This window comes from Orycteropus afer, unplaced genomic scaffold (genome assembly GCF_000298275.1).
Source record: "Orycteropus afer afer isolate SDZICR_OR568_19922 unplaced genomic scaffold, OryAfe1.0 scaffold00140, whole genome shotgun sequence".
NCBI classification, from domain to species: domain Eukaryota; kingdom Metazoa; phylum Chordata; class Mammalia; order Tubulidentata; family Orycteropodidae; genus Orycteropus; species Orycteropus afer.
The window spans coordinates 6,095,069-6,116,483 of record NW_006921727.1 but is presented as its reverse complement, the minus strand read 5'-3'; the positions used below and the strand labels follow the sequence as shown (position 1 = coordinate 6,116,483).

Sequence of the window (21,415 nt, the reverse complement as noted above, 5' to 3'; positions counted from 1 at the left end):
CATTCCAGTCACCAGTGATAATTAACACACACATCCTGATTGTATGTTTGGTCAATTTCAGATTGTAGAAGTTGATAAAAATCTTCAATTTCTTTATCTTTGGCTTTGGTTGTTGGTGCATAAATTTGAATAATCCTTATATTAACAGGTCTTCCTTTTAGGTGTATGAATATTACCCTATCACTGACAGTATTGTACTTCAGGACAAATATTGAAACATCCTTTGTGATGATGAATGCCACGCCATTCCTCTTCAAACTGTCATTCCTGGTATAGTAGATCATATAGTTGTTTGATTCAAAATGACCAAAACCCATCCATTTCAACTCACTATGCCGAGGATATAAATCTTTATGTGTTCTATTTTATTTTTTGACAACTTCCAATTTTCCTAGATTTATACTTCATACGTTTCGTGTTCCAATGATTAATGGATGTCTGCAGTTGTTTCTCCTCCATTTGAGTGTTGCCACATCATCAAATGGAGGTCTCAAAAGCTTTACCTTATCCATATGAGTAAGGCTGCGTTTACTCTGATGATGCAGCTCTTTCCCAGTCCTATTTTGAGAGCCTTCTAACCTAACCGGACTATTCATAAAGTTGCACGGTAATGTATCAGACAATGTTTCTTTGCTATTCGTAAGGTTTTCCCTGGGCACATGGACAGCCTCTATTTCTTCCTAGTCTGTCTCAGTCTGTAAGCTGGACTGATACCTGTGCACCATGTGCACCCCGCTGGGTTTGAAACACCAGTGGCTTAGCCTCAAAACTCACATCAACACGTCACCACAGTAGGACAAACCAACAGGGAGTTTGTCTCCCTGTTGGAAACCTCTCCTACCACCCTTACCTGGGTCCCTGGAGATGACTCCTCCTCTGTCCCAGTCCCCAGGCTTATTCCTCTCATCTCTCCAGTTCTCCCACCCTACTGCTTTGGGTGTGCCTGGTTTCCCTCTCCTCACCTGGATCCCTGCGGCTGACTCCTCACAACATTGAATAGGAGTGATGATAAAGGGTATCCTTTTCTGGTTCCCCATCACAAGGGGAATGTTTCCATTCTCTCTCCATTGAGGATAATTTTGGCTATTGGTTTTGTATATATGCCCTTAATTAAGTTAAGGAAGTTCTCTTCTATTCCTATTTTGCTGAGCATTTTTTCAAGAATGGATGCTGGATTTTGTCAAATGCATTTCTGCATTGACTGATATGATCATGTTGTTCTTTTTCTTTGTTTTATTTATGTGGTGGATTTTGTTGACTGTTTTTCTAATGTTGAACTATCTTGCATACTGGTATGAATCACACTTGGTCATGATGTGCTATTTTTCCTATATATGTTGGATAATTCTTCCTCAGTACTTCTCTTCTTTCAGTGTTTTATATATGTCATCCCATTGTTTTCTTGCCTGCATAGTTTCCACTGAGAAATTGTAGCTCAGTCTTATTGGTTCTCCTTTGTAGGTGACTTTTTGTTTCTCTGAGCTGCTTTCAGGATTCTTTCTTTGTGTTTGTAAAGTTTGACTATGATATATTTTGGTGATTTTCTTGAGGCCTATCATTTTGGGGGTTCACTGAGCTTCTTGAATGCATATTTTCTCATCTTTCATGACATTAAGGAAGTTTTCTTCCAACAAATCTTTGACAATTTTCTCATTATTTTTCCCCTGTCTTTTCTTGTTCTAGAATTCCTATCACACATAAATTATTCCTATTGATGGTGTCCCAAATGAATCTGAAATTTGTTGCCAGTCTTTTCTTTCTGGTTGTTCTTCCAATAGATTGGTGCTGAAATATGTCTTCACTCACAAATTCTGTGTTCCACTGATTCAGTTCTACTCATTTGTCCTTCCAATGTGTTATCCATTTCTGAAATTTTATTATTAATCTTCTGGATTCATATTTTCTGTTTTCTAATTTTTTTTTCTTTTTATTGTCAATTTGTTCTTGTATTGAATTATTTTGAATTCTTTATCAGGTAATTGCATTAGCATTTCTTCCTTTTGACTATTTTCTGGCCTTGTATTTTGGTCACTTGTTTAAGTCATCTTGTCCTGTTTTATGTGTGATTTCAAGTAGTCTTTTGTCTCTGAAACATTGTAGTGTAATTGTATTAATTTAGTTTCTTCTCCATGATTTTTTTGTCTTATTTTAATATATCTGGGCAACAAAGCATTCATGCTACTCTGGTCACAAGTTTGCCAGCACTGGGGTACTCACCACTTGTATCTGGCTATATTTCTTAGCAGGTGGATTGCAGGTACATGTCTCTAATCAGTGGTCATTCAGAGCACCTGAGAGTAGACTGGGCAGGTGTTGGCGACTGTCCATTATTGGTATAACAGTGTTAGAGCTGGTGGTGTCACTCACTCAGTAGGTGGGGTAGCAGGTGTGGGTGGTATGTTTGGGCATCACTGGCTCCCAACTTGTAGAGAAAGATAGAAAGAAAGAAAAAGGGGGGGGGCACTGGTGGATGAGGGGAGAGGAGAATAAAAGAAAGAAAAAAGTAGGAAAAGAAATGAATTTTTTAAAAAAAAAGGAAAGGGGAAGAAGGGAGACCAAATAAGAGGAAAAAGAAGAGAAAAAGGAATAAAAAACAAACAAATAAATGTGCCACAGTACTAGCAAAATTGATGGCCATCAAACATGACTGTGGTGGAAATGAGGCACTCGCTTTGTGGGGAATATGAATTGGTGATAATGCACCATGCACCACCAAATATGGAGAGTTGAGGATGACACTAATGAATACAGAGATGATGGGGGCAAGGTGTTCACTCAGCCAGATCAGGAAAAAAAAAAAAGGAAGAAGAAAAGGATTTTTTTTTTTTTTTTATGGTGGGGGGAAGCAGAAAGAAAAAAAAAGGGAAAAAAAAAAAAAGAAAAAAAAAAAAAAAAAAAAGGACAAGGATTGAGGGAAGGAAGGAAGGACTGAAAAGCAACCAAAGGGGAAAAAATGATGCAAAGTACAGTTTCTGAATAGGAACACAGCACTCATTCTGCCAAAGCACACACTTTTGATCAGGGAGGGGCAGGTACAGGTGCTGCTAACTGTGTGGGTATCAGGAGAGGAGCTCCCACTCTTTTTGCAAGGTAAGAGAGCAGGGCACACCTTTCTGGTCACCTGATCATCAATGTGTGTGCTGCTACAGTCCTGGGCAAGTGGAGCTGGTTATCTGGTTCCTGCTCCAAAGGGAACACTGCCTGCAATAATTCAAAATGGCCACACTATGCCCATTAGCAGTTTACCACTCCTTGTTCACTGTTTTCGTTCAATCTCTTCTCTCATCACTATTTGATCATTTCTTTATCCTTTCCTTTGAATCTCTGGGATCCAAGATTGTCATCCATAGCTGTTTTCATTATTTTTTTGAGTCTTTATTGTAGAGGGTCTGGAGAGTATATTTGTCTATTCCACAGTCTTGGACCCTCCAGCCTTCAGTGCCTATTTAGAGCAGGCACTGGGCTAGGTGATGGAAAATAAAGAGGGAAAAAAAATAATTCATACTGTCACTAAACTTGGAGCTAAATGAGGGCAGATTTAGTAAATCCCACTCAGGCATGTGGAAATGCAAACTGAAATAAGAATTTTTAAATAAAGGGATAAAATTCTAAGGCCATTTAACAAAGGATATCTACCTAGATCTATCATGCTGGAAAGGCCTAACTGACACCTTAAGGTGAAGTAAGTATTAATTAGTTAAAGAGTATGAATAATAAGGGTATGAGAAGAACATTTCTATTGGAAAAATCAAATGTAAGAGGTAATGTATTCCAGGCAGCTGAAATATAAGATGCAAAGAATGTTCAGGAAATAAAAAGGTCATTAAATGAAAAGCATAGTGTGATGGGAAAGCAAAAAACTAAAAATAAAGATGGATAATGTAGCCAGATAAGGAAGGAAAAGTAGGTAGGCATGGGGCAGATAGTGCAAAGTCTTGCAAACCAAGTTTAATATTTTGGTTTAGGATTTTATCATGAGACTAATGGGAAATAGAATATGAATTGGTGATAATATAATCAGATTTATGTTTCTGAAAGGTTCTATCTGTAATATCAAAAACAGGGGGCAGAGTACTCAGAAAGGATCATATACTCCAGGTTAGGAGACCGGTACTTGATGGAAACTTGGATAAGGGAAGTATAATGCTCCCTGTCCTCTACTGAGTATTAAATGCTGGAATTCTTTAATGATCACATAGAACAGACTGAATCTTCAATGAAGACTGAGAAGTAGAAATTTTAACAGGTTGGAAGAAAACCATAGTAAGTGTGGTGTCAAGAGAATTCAAATGATGGATACAAGGGTGTCAGGAAGGAGGATATGGTCATTAGCTCTAAATTTTGCTGAGATTGCAAATAAGATAAAGACTGAACATGATCTTGCATTTCTTAACACAAGAAGTAAGTAGTGATCTTATAAAGATGGATTTAGTGGAGTTAATGGCCTGGAATCATCTTAGAATGTAATGAAGAGCTGGTGGTACATGAGAAAATAGAAACTGTTCCTATAGAGCGTTCTTTTAAAAAGTTTAGGTGTAGGTGGACAGGGACAGATTACTGAGTGAATATGGAATTAAGGAATAAATTTTTTCAAGTGTAGGGGATGTGAACATGTTCAAGAGTCAAATAAATGAATATTATTGAGAGAGAGCAGTTGTATAAACAGGAGAGAAAACGAGAGGAGGAATAGAAACTTGAACAGAGTGAACAAAGTTTAAAATAGTCATTTCAGCAAGTAGGAGTATGCTTTGACCACAAAATATAGTAGGATAGCACAGAAGGCCCATGATGACCATGAATTTGCAATGCTTACAATCTGTCTGCCACATGACTCTTCAGCAGCACCTCATACATCCTGGTGGAGGAATGGAGAGACTGAGGATGTATGTGGTTCATCTAAGGATGGTATGGGGCACAAGAAAGGCAAACGGTTTGCTGGATAGGAAAGACAAGATCTAGGTTTTGTGCAGTCTGAGGTTACACAATGTTGGAAGTGTTTTTGTTTGTTTGTTTGTTTGTTTGTTAAGAAAACAATATGTAATTGTGAATAGAAATTAATGACAGAATCTTGGAAGAGTCCCATGCAAGGGAAGGACTATAAAATTTAAGCTTCATTATTTTATAGTATATCTTCCTCTCTGGACAAGACCCTTGCTTAAATAATAAGCCATGAGACATTTTTCACTTAAAAATTCTGCAGTACATTTCAAAAGAGAAATGGCTTCAGTTTATCTTGCCTAAATTTTAATTTTCTAATAATGCTACCTTCCCAGCTTTAGTACCATCAGTAGCATATTGCTGTATTCATTAACACTAACCACCTTTCAACATGTGCATCTTAATACACTTTGTATACAAATGAGTTTATGAGATATTCTAATATAATCTCAAAGGTAGAGTATTTTGTGTTCATTGTGTATCAATTAATAAACAAGAACACACATACCCACCACCATGGAGTCAATTTCATCTCATAGTGACAGAAAAGAATTGCCTCTATATGGTTTCTAAGGCTGTAAATCTTTACAGAGGCAGACTGCCTCATCTTTCTCCCACAGAGCAGCAGAGTAGTGAGTTTTGGTTAGCAGCTGAATGTCTTAACCAATGTGCCATCAGAGCTCCAAACAAGAACAGGAAATATAAAATAGAATTTCTATAAGCAGGTTCTTAGCAACTGTAATCTGTTGTTATCATTTTTTTTTTGGAAAAATAGAACCGTGAAACACAGTAGTACTATCCACAGGATATCAAAGGAACAAAAACACTGAAGTAGAGTATATTTTGATATAACTGTGGAAGTATGCAGGAGAAAAGTAAGGTTACATTGCCTAATCAACGAAAGTAGAATTTAACTTTGTGTACACAAACTGTTCCAACAGTCTGGTGGGAAGTGGAAAGGCTACTCACTAGGTTCTATCCACATTAAAAAATGAAACACAAAACAAACCAAAAAACTTATGTTTTCATGTTTTTTACATTTGAGACCCCAAATGGTAAGGCTCATTTGTTATTTAACTCAGGGCAGTGATAACCAATAAAGAGTCCTTTAAAATGAAACTACTAAGTTCTCAAATATGTCTTCAGGGATAGTCTGCAATAGCATGATTCACCTCAGTCTTTATTGAGTTGCTGCAATAAATGGTCAGGAAACTAGCCCATATTATAAAATAATAACAATAACATACATCATTTTATCATGAACAAGAAAAGAACAGAGATGCATCTTACTTCTGTCACTTTTTGCGGTGTGATATTTCCTTCATAGGGACAGCCCAGGGCACAAGAAACATACCTAAATTTAAAATATAGAGGCATATAAATATGGACCTAATGTATAGGTAATTTCTTAATTTACATTTTTAAATGAAGAAATAGCCTAAAGACTATCAAGAAAATTTACTTTACACTATTTGCTCATTATTATGTCATCTTCAGACAAGCACAAAAAAATTTCAATTGAACTAATATTTTTCTGTAATAATTACAATTTGTTATTTGTTATTTGGTGGAGGATAGGGGTAAAATAATAGATGTTTAAATTGTGAGTTTGTTTATACTATATCCACTGTAGTCAATTCAGACTCATAATAACCCCATTACTAACCTAACATTACTTTGTCCTAATCCCATAGAACAGAGTAGAACTGCCCTATAGTGTTTCCAAGGCTGTAATCTTTACAGAAGTGACTACTGCATCTTTCTCCCCTGGAGCAGCTGGTGGATCTAATTACTGATATCCCAGTTAGCAACTGAGCACTTTAACTATTGTCTCAAGGAGGCTACGTCATTTATACTATGTTGTTGTTGTTGTTGTTATGTGCCGTCGAGTCGGCCCCGACTCATAGCGACTCCTCCTTGGGTTTCCAAGGCAGTATCACTACAGAAGTAGGATTGCCTAACCTTCCTTCTGAGGAGTGGCTGGTGGGTTTGAACCGCCAGCCTTCTGGTTAGCAGTCAAGTGCTTTAGCCACTATGATACTATAGCAACACATTAACATTTAAAATGGAAAATACCAGTGAAATGTAAGTTTATTTAACTAATTACATACATCCAACAGTTAAGTATCCACTTCTTTGGAGTCATATAGACAGGATATGTAGGTGGCTAACTGAATTTCTCTCTTTACTCCCATCTGGATATTTTGGCCTTACTTAGATGCAGTCATTAATCACCCAAAAACTCCTAGAACTGGCCACAGCCTCAGAGTTCATCTTCTTTATCTCTCCTGAGTATATCTAAATCATTCCAAACAGAAAAGTGTCTAGTCTATATTTAAAGGGCTCCAAATAAAGATATTCATTCTATAGACTTCTTCAGCAATTCACTCTAATGTAAAAAGTCAAACCTTTTCAGCAAAAACAATGATCCATTGCCATCTTAAATTATTAAGCTTTAAGAAAAGCCTGTTTTAGCCATTTTCAGATCAACACCAATCCAATTTTATTATACTTTCCTCAGAGATTTCACAATCCTTGTATTAAAATAATGCATCATGTCTCTGACGTTGTCAGAAATGAGGCAATCCACATGAAGGAGCCAAGAGTGGTGAGGAATGAGGCCAGAGTCCAGTTATTTGGGCCAGACTGTAAAAGACTTTAGATATGAAGGCCCTTGAATGCCATGCCAAAGAGTTTGGACTTTGAGACCACATTTAATTTGGGGGGACTCAAAATTATTAGATAAGGTAATGACAAGAACAGATCTGTCTTCCAGAAATATAACTCTGAACTCTGGAAGTGGTTGCCAGAGGAAAAGACAAAGACAAAAGTATGAGGGAAGGTAATCCATATTTCCTCAATGCTAAGATGCTATCGATTTGGAAACACACTATAAACTTCATAGCAGGTTTTAGGGTAAAACTTAAATAAATATTCAATGATTCTACATAGTCATTGTTTCTAAGATGTAACCTAATTTCAGAAATATTAAATGTGAATAAAAATTGTATTTGGGATTAAAATGAGTAATTCTATAAATCATATGAGTAGTTATGAGGACTATGAGGTAGGGAAGGAGAAAAGAGAAGAAATTTAAGGAACATTTGACAGTATGCTAGAGAGAAAACCCATATCTCTTGCTCTTCCCATTACTATGATTTAAGTTTATTTTGTGATTTAAATTCAATGGCGGCACTTGCCTTTAAGATAATCTGTCCAAATTTAATCCAGAGATGTGAGAAAGAAATTTCTTGTACTAAGACATTTGTGTCAGAATGTAAAAGGAAAATTTTCAATACAGATAAAATAGAGCATATTTGTCATTAACCCAAAGCATCTGATGAAAGTAAATAGAAAATCCGAATCATCCACTCACATTTCCCCTCTTAATGTGGAAAACAAAAACCAACCAAAACATACAAAGAAACCTCCTTTTCGTATTCTCAATGTCTTATTTGGTGAGTGCTAACCGCTATTGTTATAAGGCCTATTCTCTATGCTTGCATTTTCATTTAATTGAGTTTACCATCTGGTGATCTGTGGCCTTCCAGATCTTTAAGTTGTTTTGCATTTTATCTTCATATTTTCTTCTACAGGCTTGTGACTGGCCACCTGTTTGGACTAGTCACACAAGGAGCTACTTTCTCTAAACTAGTGTGATGGTTCTTAAGTATGTTTCCTTAACTATATTTTAAGATTGTAAAGGGTAAATTGGCAAGCTAAGACTCATAGATCAAATCCAGCCCATCATCATCTTTTGTAAATAAGTTTTATTGGAACACAGTCATGCCCATTTGCTTTCATATTGTCTATGGCTGCTTTAGCACCATAACAACAGAGTTCAGTAGTGTGACAGAGATCATCTGGCCTGTAAAACCTAAAATATTTACTATCTCGTTCTTTATAGAAATTTGCTGACTTCTGCTCTAAAGTGAAAATCTTTTTTGGGAGCATGAATAGGCCTCCATGGTCATCATAAAGTGCTCCACGCTCTGTTTTGACACGTGGCTAAAGTTTCTGAATTGCCATTCTCTAACAATCTATTTTAGTGATTCTCAACCTTGGCTACACATTATCACCTGGGAAGCTTGAAAAAATGAAAAAAAAAAAAAAATCCAGATGGTTAGGACACACCATAGATCAATTAAATCAGAAGCTATGGAATTAAACAATCAATATATGTTTTTAAATTTTAAAGTTCCACTATGATGTCAACACAACAACAACAACATGATGTCAAGGTTGAAAACCATTCAACTATTAGTAACACTGAGTTATTTGGATTATTATCCTACCTGTGTAAAAAGTGACATTACACAGGCCTGATAATATCTACGGAGTTTTGGTGGCATAGTACCTAATGCATTTGAGTGCTAACAGAAGGCTGGAGGTTCAAACCCACCAGCCACTCCTCGGAAGGAAGATTGGGCAATCTACTTCTGTAGAGATACAGCATCTGAAACCCACGGAAGGGTCGCTATCAGTTGAATCGACTTGGCGGCAATGAGTTTGTTATAATATCTAACCTCAGGAATCTACCTGCTATTCAATATTTTTTTCATCTTAGATTGTCTGGTTGTTAAATTTCTCACAGACTTGTTCTAAATTATTTTTATCATGTTTTATTGTCTAGCTCCAGTCTCTCCACTTATGCTTGCATCCCACTCACTGCTTACTTCTAGTTCAAAGTCCTTTTTACTTTTTTTTTTTAAAAAAAGCTTGTTTTACATTCGTTACTTGTACATTTAGTGTCACTCCCCATTTACCGTGTCCATCCCTAACTCAGTCTCCTCCCCTCCCTACCCTGTAACCCTCCCCCTGTGCCCATCATATTTATGCACTCCTGTTTGTCCTGCATTTTCTCAACCTGAATGTTGGTCCTCTGGTGCCCAATGGTCCATTTCTCTAAGAGAAGTTATCACCACAAAGTATGTGGATGCGTCATCCTGGGTTGAGTGGTCTGCATGTACATCTTGTTAACTATTGGGCTGTGAGCCAGGCCCTGTGGGTGAGTTTTATTCCAGGTGCAGAATGTAATCCAGGGCCATAGCATTGGGGGTCTTGTCAGACTTCCTCTGACCAGTAATTCTGGTCAACATTAAGTTTTCGGATTTTGTTACACATTTTTCCTCCCACTCTATCCAGGATCTCCAGATTTGATCCTTTCCTGAGTGGTTGGCATTGGTAGCCAGGCACCATCTAGTTCTTCTGATCTCGAGGGCCATTGTGTCCTATGGCTGATTGCTTCCAATGCTAGGAGACCATTAGCTGCACTCAGATGGCAGCTTGAAAGCTTTGAAGACCCCCTTTGCTCCTCACCAATGTAAGATGTGGAACAAGGCTTTTATATATTTTGCTGTGGCATTTGAGTCTGGTGTCCCCCAGTACTATGGTCCTGAGCCGGTAGATCTATTGGGTCTCTCTCCCATAATGTCTGGGTGTCTGTGATGGATGACTCTGTGTCTGTCTTCTATTGTTTCTGTAAGGATTGCAGGTATTTTGTATCACTGGTGTCTGTGCAAGTTTAGCCTCAGCTGACTCTATCCTTGGTCTAGAGTATACTCCTGTTCACTGACCCCCATCTGATCTTCTCATGTGTTTATGTGTTTATCTGTAGCCTGCTGTTTGGTGTTAATGGTAATGCAGTACTGTGGACACAATGGTTGGTATTAGCATCTGTTGTCTATCTCTTATGTGCACTATTTGGTGTCCTCCCATTTCCTAATGTTATCCTGGAGGTCACAGTTCCTTTCTGTATACCCCTCCCCTTACCCACATCAGTGTGTGGGCCCCCAAAATTAATCCCTCCCCTTCCCGGTAACCTACAAAGTGAGTTCCCTTTCCCAAGCAAACCCTTCTCTGCCTTTTTACAGTAAGGGCTCATACAGTACTTGTCTTTCTGCAATTGTCTTATTTCACTCAGCACAAAGTCCTCCAGGCTCATCCATGTTGTGAGATGATGTGCATATGCTTCATCGTTCTTTAATGTAGCATAGTATTCCATTGTGCTCATGTACCATAATTTGGTTATCCACTCATCTTTTGATGGACATTTAGGTTGTTTCCTTCTCTTTGCTATAGTGAATTGTGCTTCAATGAACATAGGTGTACATATGTCTGTTCATGTCCTGTTTCTCACCTCTTTAGGATATATTCCTAGTAATGGAATTGCTGGGTCAAATGGTACTTCTATTTTCAGTTTTTTAAGGAAACACCACACCGTTTGCCACAATGGCTGTACCATTTCACAATCCCACCAGCAGTACACAAGAGTTCTAATCTCTCCGTAACCTCACCAGCATTTGTTATTTTCTCACCTGTTGAACTTTGCTATTACTGCTGGGGTGAGATGGTATCTCATTGTTGTTTTTATTTGAATCTCTCTCATGATTAATGATCGTGAGCAATTTCTCAAGTGTTTGTTGGCTGCCTGTATATCTTCTTGGTGAAGTGTCTGTTCAAGTCTTTTGCCTATTTGTGAATTGGGTTATTTGTCTTTTTGGTGTTGAGATGCTGAAGTTTTCTATAGATTTTGGAGATTGGAGATAAGTCCTTTATCAGATATGTCATAGGCAAATATTTTCTCCCAATCTGTAGGTTCTCTTTTTACCCTTTTGACGAAGTCTTTCACTTTGCATAAGAATTTAATTTTTAAAAGGTCCCAGTCATCTAGCTTCTCTTCTATCTCCTGCACATTCTGGGTTATGCTTGATAAGTCTATTTATGCTGTAAATTAGGGCTCCCAGATTTGCCCCTATTTTATCTTTAATGAATTTTATAGTTTTAGGTTTGACATTTAAGTCTTTGATCCAGCTTGAGTTTGTTTTTGTGTATGGGGTGAGGTATGGGTCCTGTTTCATTTTTCTGCTGGTGGATATCCAGTTTTTCCAGCAACATTTGTTAAAAAGGCTGTCTCTTTCCCATTTAATGGGTTTTGGACCTTTGTCAAAGATCAGTTGTCCATAGATCGATGGGTCTATATCTGGACTTTCTATTCTGTTCCAATATTGTACCAATACCACGCTGTTTTCACTAATGTGGCTGTATAGTAGTTCTTAAAATCCGGGAGTGTGAGACCTCCCATTTTATTTTTCTTCTTCAGAAGTGCTCTGCTTATCCAAGGTTGCTTTCCTTTCCACATGAAATCAGTAATTGGTTTTTCCATGTCCTTAAAATATTTTGTTGGAATCTGGATTGGGATTTGGTTAAATTGCTTTAGGTAGTATTGACATTTTCACAATATTCAGTCTACCTATCCATGAATGAGGTAGGTTCTTCCATGTATATATTGCCCTTGTTGTCTCTTGTAGCAGTGTTTTATATTTTTCTTTGTATAGGTCTTTTGTGTCTCTGGTGAGGTTTATTCCTAGATATTTTATCTTTTTAGTAGCTGTTGTAAATTGTATTGTTTCCCTTATTCTTTATCAGCGGACTCTTCTTTGGTGTAGAGGAATCCAACTGATTTTTGTATGTTGATCTTGTATTCTGCCACTTTGCTGAACCTCTCTATTAGTTCCAGTAGTTTTTTTTTTTTAATTTTATTAATTTTTTTAATTGAGTCCCTTGGGTTTTCTATGTACAGGATCATATCATCTGCAAATAGACACAATTTTACTTCCTCTTTGCCAATTTGTATGCCTTTTATTTCTCTTTCTTGCCTTATTACCCTGACCAGGACTTCCAATACAATGTTAAATAGAAGTGTTGATAGAGGGCATCCCTGTCTGGTTCCCATTCATAAGGGGAATGCCACGAGTCTATCTCCATTAATAATGATGTTGGCCATTAGCTTTGCATATGTATCCTTTATTATGTTGAGAAATTTCCCTTCTATCCCTATTTTGCTTCGAGTTCTGAACAGGAATGGATGTTGGATTTTATCAAATGCCTTTTCTGCATTGATGGATATAATTATATGGTTCTTTTCTTTTGTTGTATTTATGTGGTATATTACATTGATTGATTTTCTGATGTTGAACCCCCCTTGTAAACCTAGTATGAATCCCACCCGGTCTGGGTGTATTAATTTTTTGATATGTTGTTGGATTGTGTTGGTTAAGATTTTGTTAAAGATTTTTGTATCTATGTTCATGAGAGATATTGGTCTGTAGTTTTCTTTTCTAATGGTGTCTTTCCCTGGTTTTGGTTTTAGTGTTATACTTGCTTCATAAAAATGAGTTTGGGAGTATTCCATCTTTTTCTGTGTTCTGGAATAGCTTAAGTAGCATAGGTGTCAACTCTTCTCTGAATATTTGATAAAATTCTCCAGTGAAGCCATCAGGGCCAGGACTTTTCTTTGTGGGAAATTTATTTTATGACCTGTTCAATTTCTCCTTTTGTTATAGGTCTGTTCAAGTATTCTATCTCTGAGTGGGATAGTTTAGGGAGGTCTTGTGATTCTAGAAACTTGTCCATCTCTTCTAGGTTCTCAAATCTGTTGGAGTACATTTTTTAATAATATCCAATCAATATATTTTTTTATTTCAGTTTGTTCTTTTGTGATAACACCCTTTTCATTTACAATTCTTGTGATTTGGATCTTCTCTTTCTTTTTTTTTTTTGTTAGATCTGCCAATGGTTTATCATTTTATTAATCTTTTGGAAGAGCCATCTGTTTGCTTTCTTGATTTTCTCTATGTATTTTTGTTTTGTTTTCTGTTTCATTTATTTCTGCTCTGATCTTTGTTATTTCCTTGCTTCAGCATGATGTAGGATTTTTTTGTTGTTCTATTTCTAGTTACTGGAGTTGATGAGTTAGAGTGTTGATTTTGTTTCCTCTTTTTTGATGTATGCATTTATTGCTATAAACTGTCCTCTGAGTACTTCTTTTGGTATGTCCCATAGGTTTTGGTATATCTTCATTCTCATTTGTTTCTAGGATTTTTTTTTTTTTCATTATTTCAGTTTTTTATCTATTTTATTAACCAGTAGTTTTTGAGCAGTGAATTGTTCAGCTTCTATATGTTTGATGTTTTTCCCTTGCTCTTCCTATTATTAATTTCTGATTTTACAGCATTGTGGTCCGAGAAGATGCTTTGTAGTATTTCAATGCTTTTGAATTTATTGAGGCTTGTTTTATGTCCTAACATATGGTCTATTCTGGAGAAGGATCCATGTGCACTGGAGAAGAATGTGAATTGTGCTTTTGTTGGGTGAAATGCTCTGTATATATCTATGAGGTCAAGTTGATTGATTGTATTGTTGAGTTCTTCTGTATCTTTGTTGAGTTTTTTTTCTAGTTGACCTGTCCTTCTTTCAGAGTGGTATGTTAAAGTCTCCTACTACTATTGTCGAGTTGTCTATTGTCCCTTTTAATTCAGTTAACATTTGCTTCACATATTTTGGAGAACTTTCATTGGGTGCATAAATATTTATTATTGTAACATCTTGTCAATTGACCCTTTCAGCATCATATAATGTCCTTCTTTGTCTCATGATGTTTTTCACCTCATTGTCAATTTTATCAGAAATTAATATTGCCACTCTTGTTCTCTTTTGGTTACCATTGGCTTGTTCTTTTTTTTTTTTTTTCCCCATCTCTTAACTCTTAATTTGTTTTTATCTTTCTGTCTAAGGTGGGTCTCTTGTAGGCAGCATATCAATGGGTCTTCTTTTTTTATCCAGTCTGCCACTCTCTTTCTCTTGATAGGTGCATTTAGTCCATTCACATTGAGTGTAATTAGTGATAGGTATGAATTGATTGCTGTCATTGTCTTGTTTTTTTTTTTTTTTTGTCATGTTGCTGGTGATTCCTTGGTCCACATACTTTTCTGTGCTGAGTTCAGTTTGTTGCCAAATGCTTTCTCCCTTTCCTTCTTTATTGTTGGTTTTCTGCTTATTAAACCCATATGTTTTCCTTCCTTTTGGATTTGCTTAGGAGGATTGTTAGTTTTCTCTGTGGTTACCTTGGAGTACATTCTTGTCTCTACATTTTTAGAATAGTGCACACTCTGAAGATGTTGTCCTGATTTCTTCTCCATTTGGAAGTTTGGAAGTTTTATTCCCTCTAATAGGTTAAGTTGCTGTTGTCATGTGCTGATTGACTTCTTTGGTTTTTTAGAATACAATGTTTTATGGTCTTACTTTGAGTTTCTCTTTCTGATTTGGTTTTAGTGTCGATGCCATGTTTCCTGATTTTGTTGTTCTCTGTTGTGGGTTCTCTATTGGAAAAACTTCCTTAAGCATTTCTTGTAGGATTGGTCTGGTTTCCACAAAATCCCTTAATTTCTTTGTCTGGGTATGCCTTGATTTCACCCTTATATTTGATGGATAATTTGGCTGGATATAGGATTCCTGGTTGGAAGTTCTTTTCCTTCAGTGTTTTATATATGCTGTCCCATTGCTTTCTTGCCTGCCTGGTTTCTGCTGCGTAATCAGAGCTCAGCCTGTTTGATTATTATAAGTAATATTTCTTTTGCCAGCAGCTCTCAAATTTTTTTCTTTGTCTTTGGTTTTGGAGTTTGATTATAATATGCCTTGGTGTTTTTCTCTTGGGGTCTATCATGTAGGGGGTTGGTTGAGTTCTTGGATAGATTTTTTTTGTCTTTCATAATATTGGGCAAGTTTTCTTTTAGCAGGTCTTTCACAATTTTCTTGGTTTTTTTTTTTTTTTTTTTTCTTCTTTTTCTGGAATTCCAATGAGTCTTACATTTTTTTTTTTTTTTTCTCATGTCATCCCATATAATTATTAGGTTCTCTTCATTTCTCTTAAAACTTTGTCCTGATTTTTCTTCATACAGGCTGGTGTTCAGAGATTTGTCTTCTCATTGGAATATGTGTTCTTCAGCCAGTTCTAACTTACTCTTTTGTGCTTCTACTGCATTGTATAATTCTGTGATTTTGGCACTCATCTTCTGGATTTCTAACTGCTATTTTTGTATGAGTTCTGGTTGTGCATTAACCTTGTTATTTTGTTCTTGAATGATTTTCCTGATTTCTTCCAGGGAGCTGTCTGTGTTCCCCTTGCTTCTGTTTGGGGTTTCCTTAGGCTCCTGTAAAGCTCTATAAACATATCTTCTAAATTCCTTCTCAAATAATTCTATTGCCTCCTCTTCCTCTATGTTTAATGAGACCTTTGTTTGTAGTTTTGCTTCTAATGCCTTGTCCTTTATTTTTGTTTGTTTGATTTGAGGTTATCTGTAGTTTCCTAGATATTTTGAGGTTGTCTTTAACTGTTGGTTATGTATTGATTTGTTTTCTCTTGGTTTTATGATTTAATATTTTGAAAAGGTGAAGCTGGTGTATTTATTTATTTATTTATTTTAGTTATTAATTCAGGCATACTGGGTGGCTCTGAAGTTTTCTTTATGGTGGTGGAATCACTGTGTGGAATGTGGATATGGGTTTCTGTTTGCCATAAAGAGGGTTTAGAATTCGAACCAGGAGGTATTATGGTGGCTGAATGTGGTTTCTTCTACGGGATGAGTTAGGATATTGTTGGAGGAGGTGAGAGTGTAAGAGAGAAAGAAGGAAAGCACAATGTTGCTATGAGCAGTTTCTAGGGCTTTGAGCAGGCTGCTAATGATGATATTGTACTGTTATTCACAGGCCCGCAGCTCAGTTTCAGCAAAGACTTCAGGTGTTAGGGGGTCACTACTTTCCAAAAGGCTCAGATACATGCAAAAACCCCACTCTCAAGGCTCCTCAGTGCCAAAAAGCCAACCTAAGACTACTTCCCAGCTCTGCACTCTGCCTCTGGAGTGCCTCTCTTGGCCTGCCCACCCATGGCACTGACCCAGACCACAATCTGTCACGAGAGCTCCTCTCTGGGTCTGCCCACCCATGGCACCAAAGATCTGCTCGGTTTCAGCAGTGCAGGAGCCAGGCCAGTGCCCATGCAACCTATAGTTCTAATATTAGTGGCAAAATCAAGTGTGGGCTCTTCAGTACCACTGAGCTGACCCAAGCCTGATCGGTGTTCCAGTGCAGGAGCACTTCCCCAGGTCTGCCTCCTGTGGCCCCAATTCAGTGGTGCTGGCTGTGCCCAATTGCACCTAGCTGACCCAAGTTACTGATAAAATCAGGTGCTGAAGGTAGATCCATGGGGTGATCACTGTTATGTTGGTGTGGTCACTGGTATGTTGGTGTGGTATGTCTTTTTCCTTAACCCAGGGAGGTCTCTATTGGCCTTTCTCGGCTGCCTGTTGGGGTTCCGCAGGATAGATCTTCTGATCTTTTTTCCCCCCCCTTGTCCTTTTCTTGTTTCTAATTCTACTCCCCTGAGTTTGATGCATTCTGACTCAGTGAGATATTCAGAGCACCAGAATCCATAATTCAAACTGCTGTACCTTGTTTTTCAAACACTAAGATGCTAGAGGGAAAAAGCATGGTGACTACTGATGAGACTCCATTTTGAATTCAAGTCCTTTTTATTTTAAACTATACTCTTTAGTATTTCTTTCAGAAAGGACCAATTTTGCAAATGATTTTGCTAGCAAATAGTTTTAATTAATTTTCATTCCTGATAGTTTGGCTAGGTATGGAATGTTAGGTTATTAGTTATTTGTTTTCAGCATTTTGAACATACTATTTCATTGTCTTCTTCACCAACTGTTGCTGATGAAAATATTGCTGTCAGTGTAATGATAGTCTTTTTCTAGCTGTTTTAGGACTATCTGTTTCCATGCCAGTGGATTTCGTTCTGATTTAGTTTGTATCTAAGACTCTGCATTTTGCCATAAGGTATCTCAGGACTCATTATATGTCAATCTTTAACATGCATACTTTACATAATGCCTTGAGAATTCTTGAGGTATCAGCTCTTTAAATATATTTATCATATCTACTTTCTCTGTTTGCCCCCTGCTCCCACTCTTTCTGGAAATTCTGTAAGTATTCTCTCCTCATATAATTTTAAATGTTCTGTTACTTTATCTATTTCATTCTTAAGGAGTTCTGGTTGCATAGTGGGTAAGGCATTTGGCTACTAACTAGATGGTCAGTGGTTCAAATCCATCAGCTGCTCCATGGGAAGAAGATGGGGCAATCTACTTCTGTAAAGCATTACAGCCTTGGAAACCCAGTGGGGGCCACTATGAGTCAGAATCAACTCAACGGCTGTGAGTTTGGTATTTTATAATTCCTCATCTCAGCTGTATGTAATTTTCTATTCAATGTTAATGTTAATTGATGTATTTTTATGTCTGTAAATAGTATTTACACTACATGGTTTAAAATCAAGAAGGGAGTGTGTCAGGGTTGTATCCTTTCTCCACACTTATTCAATCTATATGCTAAGCAAATAATCCAAGAAGCTGGACTATATGAAGAAAAACATGGTATCAGGATTGGAGGAAGAATCATTAACAACCTGAGATATGCAGGCAATACTACTTTGCTTGCTGAAAGTGAGGATGACTTAAGACACCTACTGATGAAGGTTGAAGAATACAGTCTGCAGTATGGATTACTTCTCAATATAAAGAAAACAAAAATCCTCACAACTGGACCAAGGAGCAGCATCACAATAAATGTTGAGAAGTTTGAGGTTGTCAAAGAATTCACGTTGCTTGGTTCTACAATCGATGCCAACGGAAGCAGCAGTCAGGACATTAGACAACGTGTAGCATTGGGAAAGTCAACTGTGAAGAAACTGTTTCAAGTGCTGAGGAGCAAGGATATCTCATTGAGGACTAAGGTGCACCTGACACAAGCCATGATATTTCCAATCGCCTCGTATGCATGTGAGAGCTGGACAATGAATAAGGAAGACCGAAGAAGAGTTGATGCTTTTGAGTTATGGTGCTGGCAAAGAATGCTGAAAGTACCATGGACTGCAAAAAGAACTAACAGATCTGTCCTGGAGGAAGTGCAGCCAGAATGCTCCTTGGAAACAACAATGGCCAGACTTCATCTCACCTACTTTGGTCATGTTGTCAGAAGGGACCATTCCCTGGAGAAGGATGTCATGCTTGGTAGGGTGGAGGGTCGACAAAAGAGGGGGAGGCCTTCAACGAGATGTATTGACATGGTGGCTGCAATGATGGGCTCAAGTATAGCAGGGATTGTGGGGCTGGCATGGGATCGGGCAGTGTTTCGTTCTGCTGTGCAGGGGGTCACTATGAGTCAGAAACGACTCAATGGCACTTAACAACAACAACAAAATAATATTTGTTTCTTTTTTCAAATCCTTATTTTTCTCCATAAGATCTCTTCCTTCATTATGTTCTTTTGCCTCTACACATATTTTAAATGCTTATTTTGCAATCCCTTTTTAAGATTGTTCTATTGTCTTCTGTTCTCCTAAAGTTCTTTTTTTTTTTTTTTTCCTGCTATTCTTCACTTATGGTACTTTGTTATCAAATGTGGCTTATATTTTGTATTATGTGTTCTTTTTCATGGTGGTTTTAGTGTCTGTAGGAGTTCTATGAGAGTCCTGGGTTATGTAAATGCCTTATACATTTAAACATACTTGATTTGACTGCCTTTTGTCCTTGTTCTGGTGATTTTACCACTTTCTTGACAAATTTCTACCGTAATTTCTCATTTGGGTTTGTACAATACTCATGTGTCATAAATCCACAACCCATAACTATGCTTGGCACAGGTCCAGTGACTTTGCATTGGCAGGAAGGTATTCCAGACTTCAGGAAATACTCTGGTCCAAATCCATGCCTTAGAAGAGCATGTATCTTATCCCATATGAACATTAAAATCCTATTTCCAAGCCACTAGGGATTGTATCTGGGTTAGATAACCCATCTGCCATTGTGGCATTACCCTGTATGCTTACCACTTTTTATGCTTACCACTTTTTATGACCTGGAGAGTTGCCTTTCTTTTGTGAATTTAGCTGTATGTTGTTTTTTTTTTTTTAAAAAGATCATTATATTTGTGTGCTTGTAATAGGCAGCCAAGTCCTCCATAGTTCTCCTCTCACCATTATACAATGACTCCAGGATTTACACCTAACCTCTGTGCACATTACATTTTGATTGCTTGGCACACACACTCACTCACATGCTATTTAAAGTTCAACACATCCAAAAGAGTGTTCATCATTTTTTTCTCTTGCACAAATTTGTTTCTATGTTTGCCATATTTTTTTATGATATAGTCATTTTCAGAATCAGTCCTGCTAAAACACTTGAAGGTCACTTTGAAAACCTATTCAACAACAAAGGTTTATATTACACATGAATAGTGTTTATCTGTATATCTCTTAATGTACTTACCCCTTTTGAAAATATAATAACATCTTTGCCTATTTTATCTCCCCATTGTTCTGGAAATTCTTTGTGAGGTTATAGCAGCCTTTTCATTTTCAGATTCCACATAGTATCACAAAGCATTGCATTATATAAGCAAGGACTTGGTTAGTCTTTCTTGAACAAATTTGTGAATTAGTTATAATATTTTTGCCTTTTGAATAATTTTCTATGAAATTCTTCATCTTTACAACAATGCATAGCTATTTATTAGTCTCTTCATTTTCTAAAATAAAAAGGCTAATTTGTATTGATGGTGAATTGCCTAAGGCATTTGACTGCTAACCAGAAGGCTGGCGGTTTAAACACACCAGCCACTCCTTGGAAAGAAGAAGGGGCAATCTACTTGTGTAGAGATACTGCCTAGGAAACCCAAGGAAGGGTCACTATGAGTCGTGACTGACTTGAGGGCAGTGAGTTTGCTTTTTCAGTTATAGACAGAAATGACATGTTTGGGAAATCAGAGCTTGGAATCTATTTCTTAAACATTATTTAGATTGAAAATGTAATGAAGGAATCACTAGTAAAACTGAAGTTAATCTTGCTAAAATCAACAAAAAGGACACTGTTACAATAAATTCTATAGATAAATATGTGAATTGCTTTATTTTTATCTATGCTCTTTGAAGGCATTTATCAGTCATGTGCAAAACAGGTTCAAGACAAAATTGATCCATTCAAGTTATCAACATCTTACAACATCATGAAAAAGCATCTAATGCACCAAAGCCTACCTTCCCATTGTTATCCCATGGACCAGTCATCCCAGCAAAACAAAACAGAAAAGACAAATATAAGCCATCCATTAATGTCACTAATGCTTGGAGTGGACAGTTAACTATTGCTCATTCTCAAAAGAGAAAAACAGTGCCAGGAATAATGAAATGGCATGCAATGTCAATTAAAGGTAATTAAGATATTTAAATATAGGAGTTGATTTGATGCTCTCACGCAGAGCACACTGACCTAGAAGCAATGAAGATAGCACTGTATTATTAATAAGCTGATCAAAATAATTTTTTGAGATTCAAAAATGTATTTAGCACTATGGATGATATAAGAAATAACACTGGATTTTGATCTCAAGGAGTAACTCTGGGCACATTTTCCTCTCTCTGTAGAATGCTTGCTTGCCTACTTTTCTCATAAAACTACCATTGTTGTTGTTGTTAAGTGCCATCGAGTCGTTTCCAACTCATAGCGACCCCATGCACAGCAGAATGAAACACTCTCCAATCCCGCGCCAGCCCCACAATCCCTGCTATACTTGA

At 37.1% G+C, this 21,415-nt stretch overlaps 1 protein-coding gene across 1 annotated transcript in view; it reads right to left on the bottom strand.

The window, feature by feature from the left end:
- The window catches only part of HMGCLL1 (3-hydroxymethyl-3-methylglutaryl-CoA lyase like 1), a 301,673-nt gene that overhangs the window by 116,541 nt on the left and 163,717 nt on the right, over positions 1-21,415 (bottom strand). Inside the window, exon 5 of the mRNA XM_007945621.2 lies at positions 6,229-6,292. Coding sequence (XP_007943812.1) covers positions 6,229-6,292 — 64 coding nt within the window. The remainder of the gene's footprint in view (positions 1-6,228; positions 6,293-21,415) is intronic.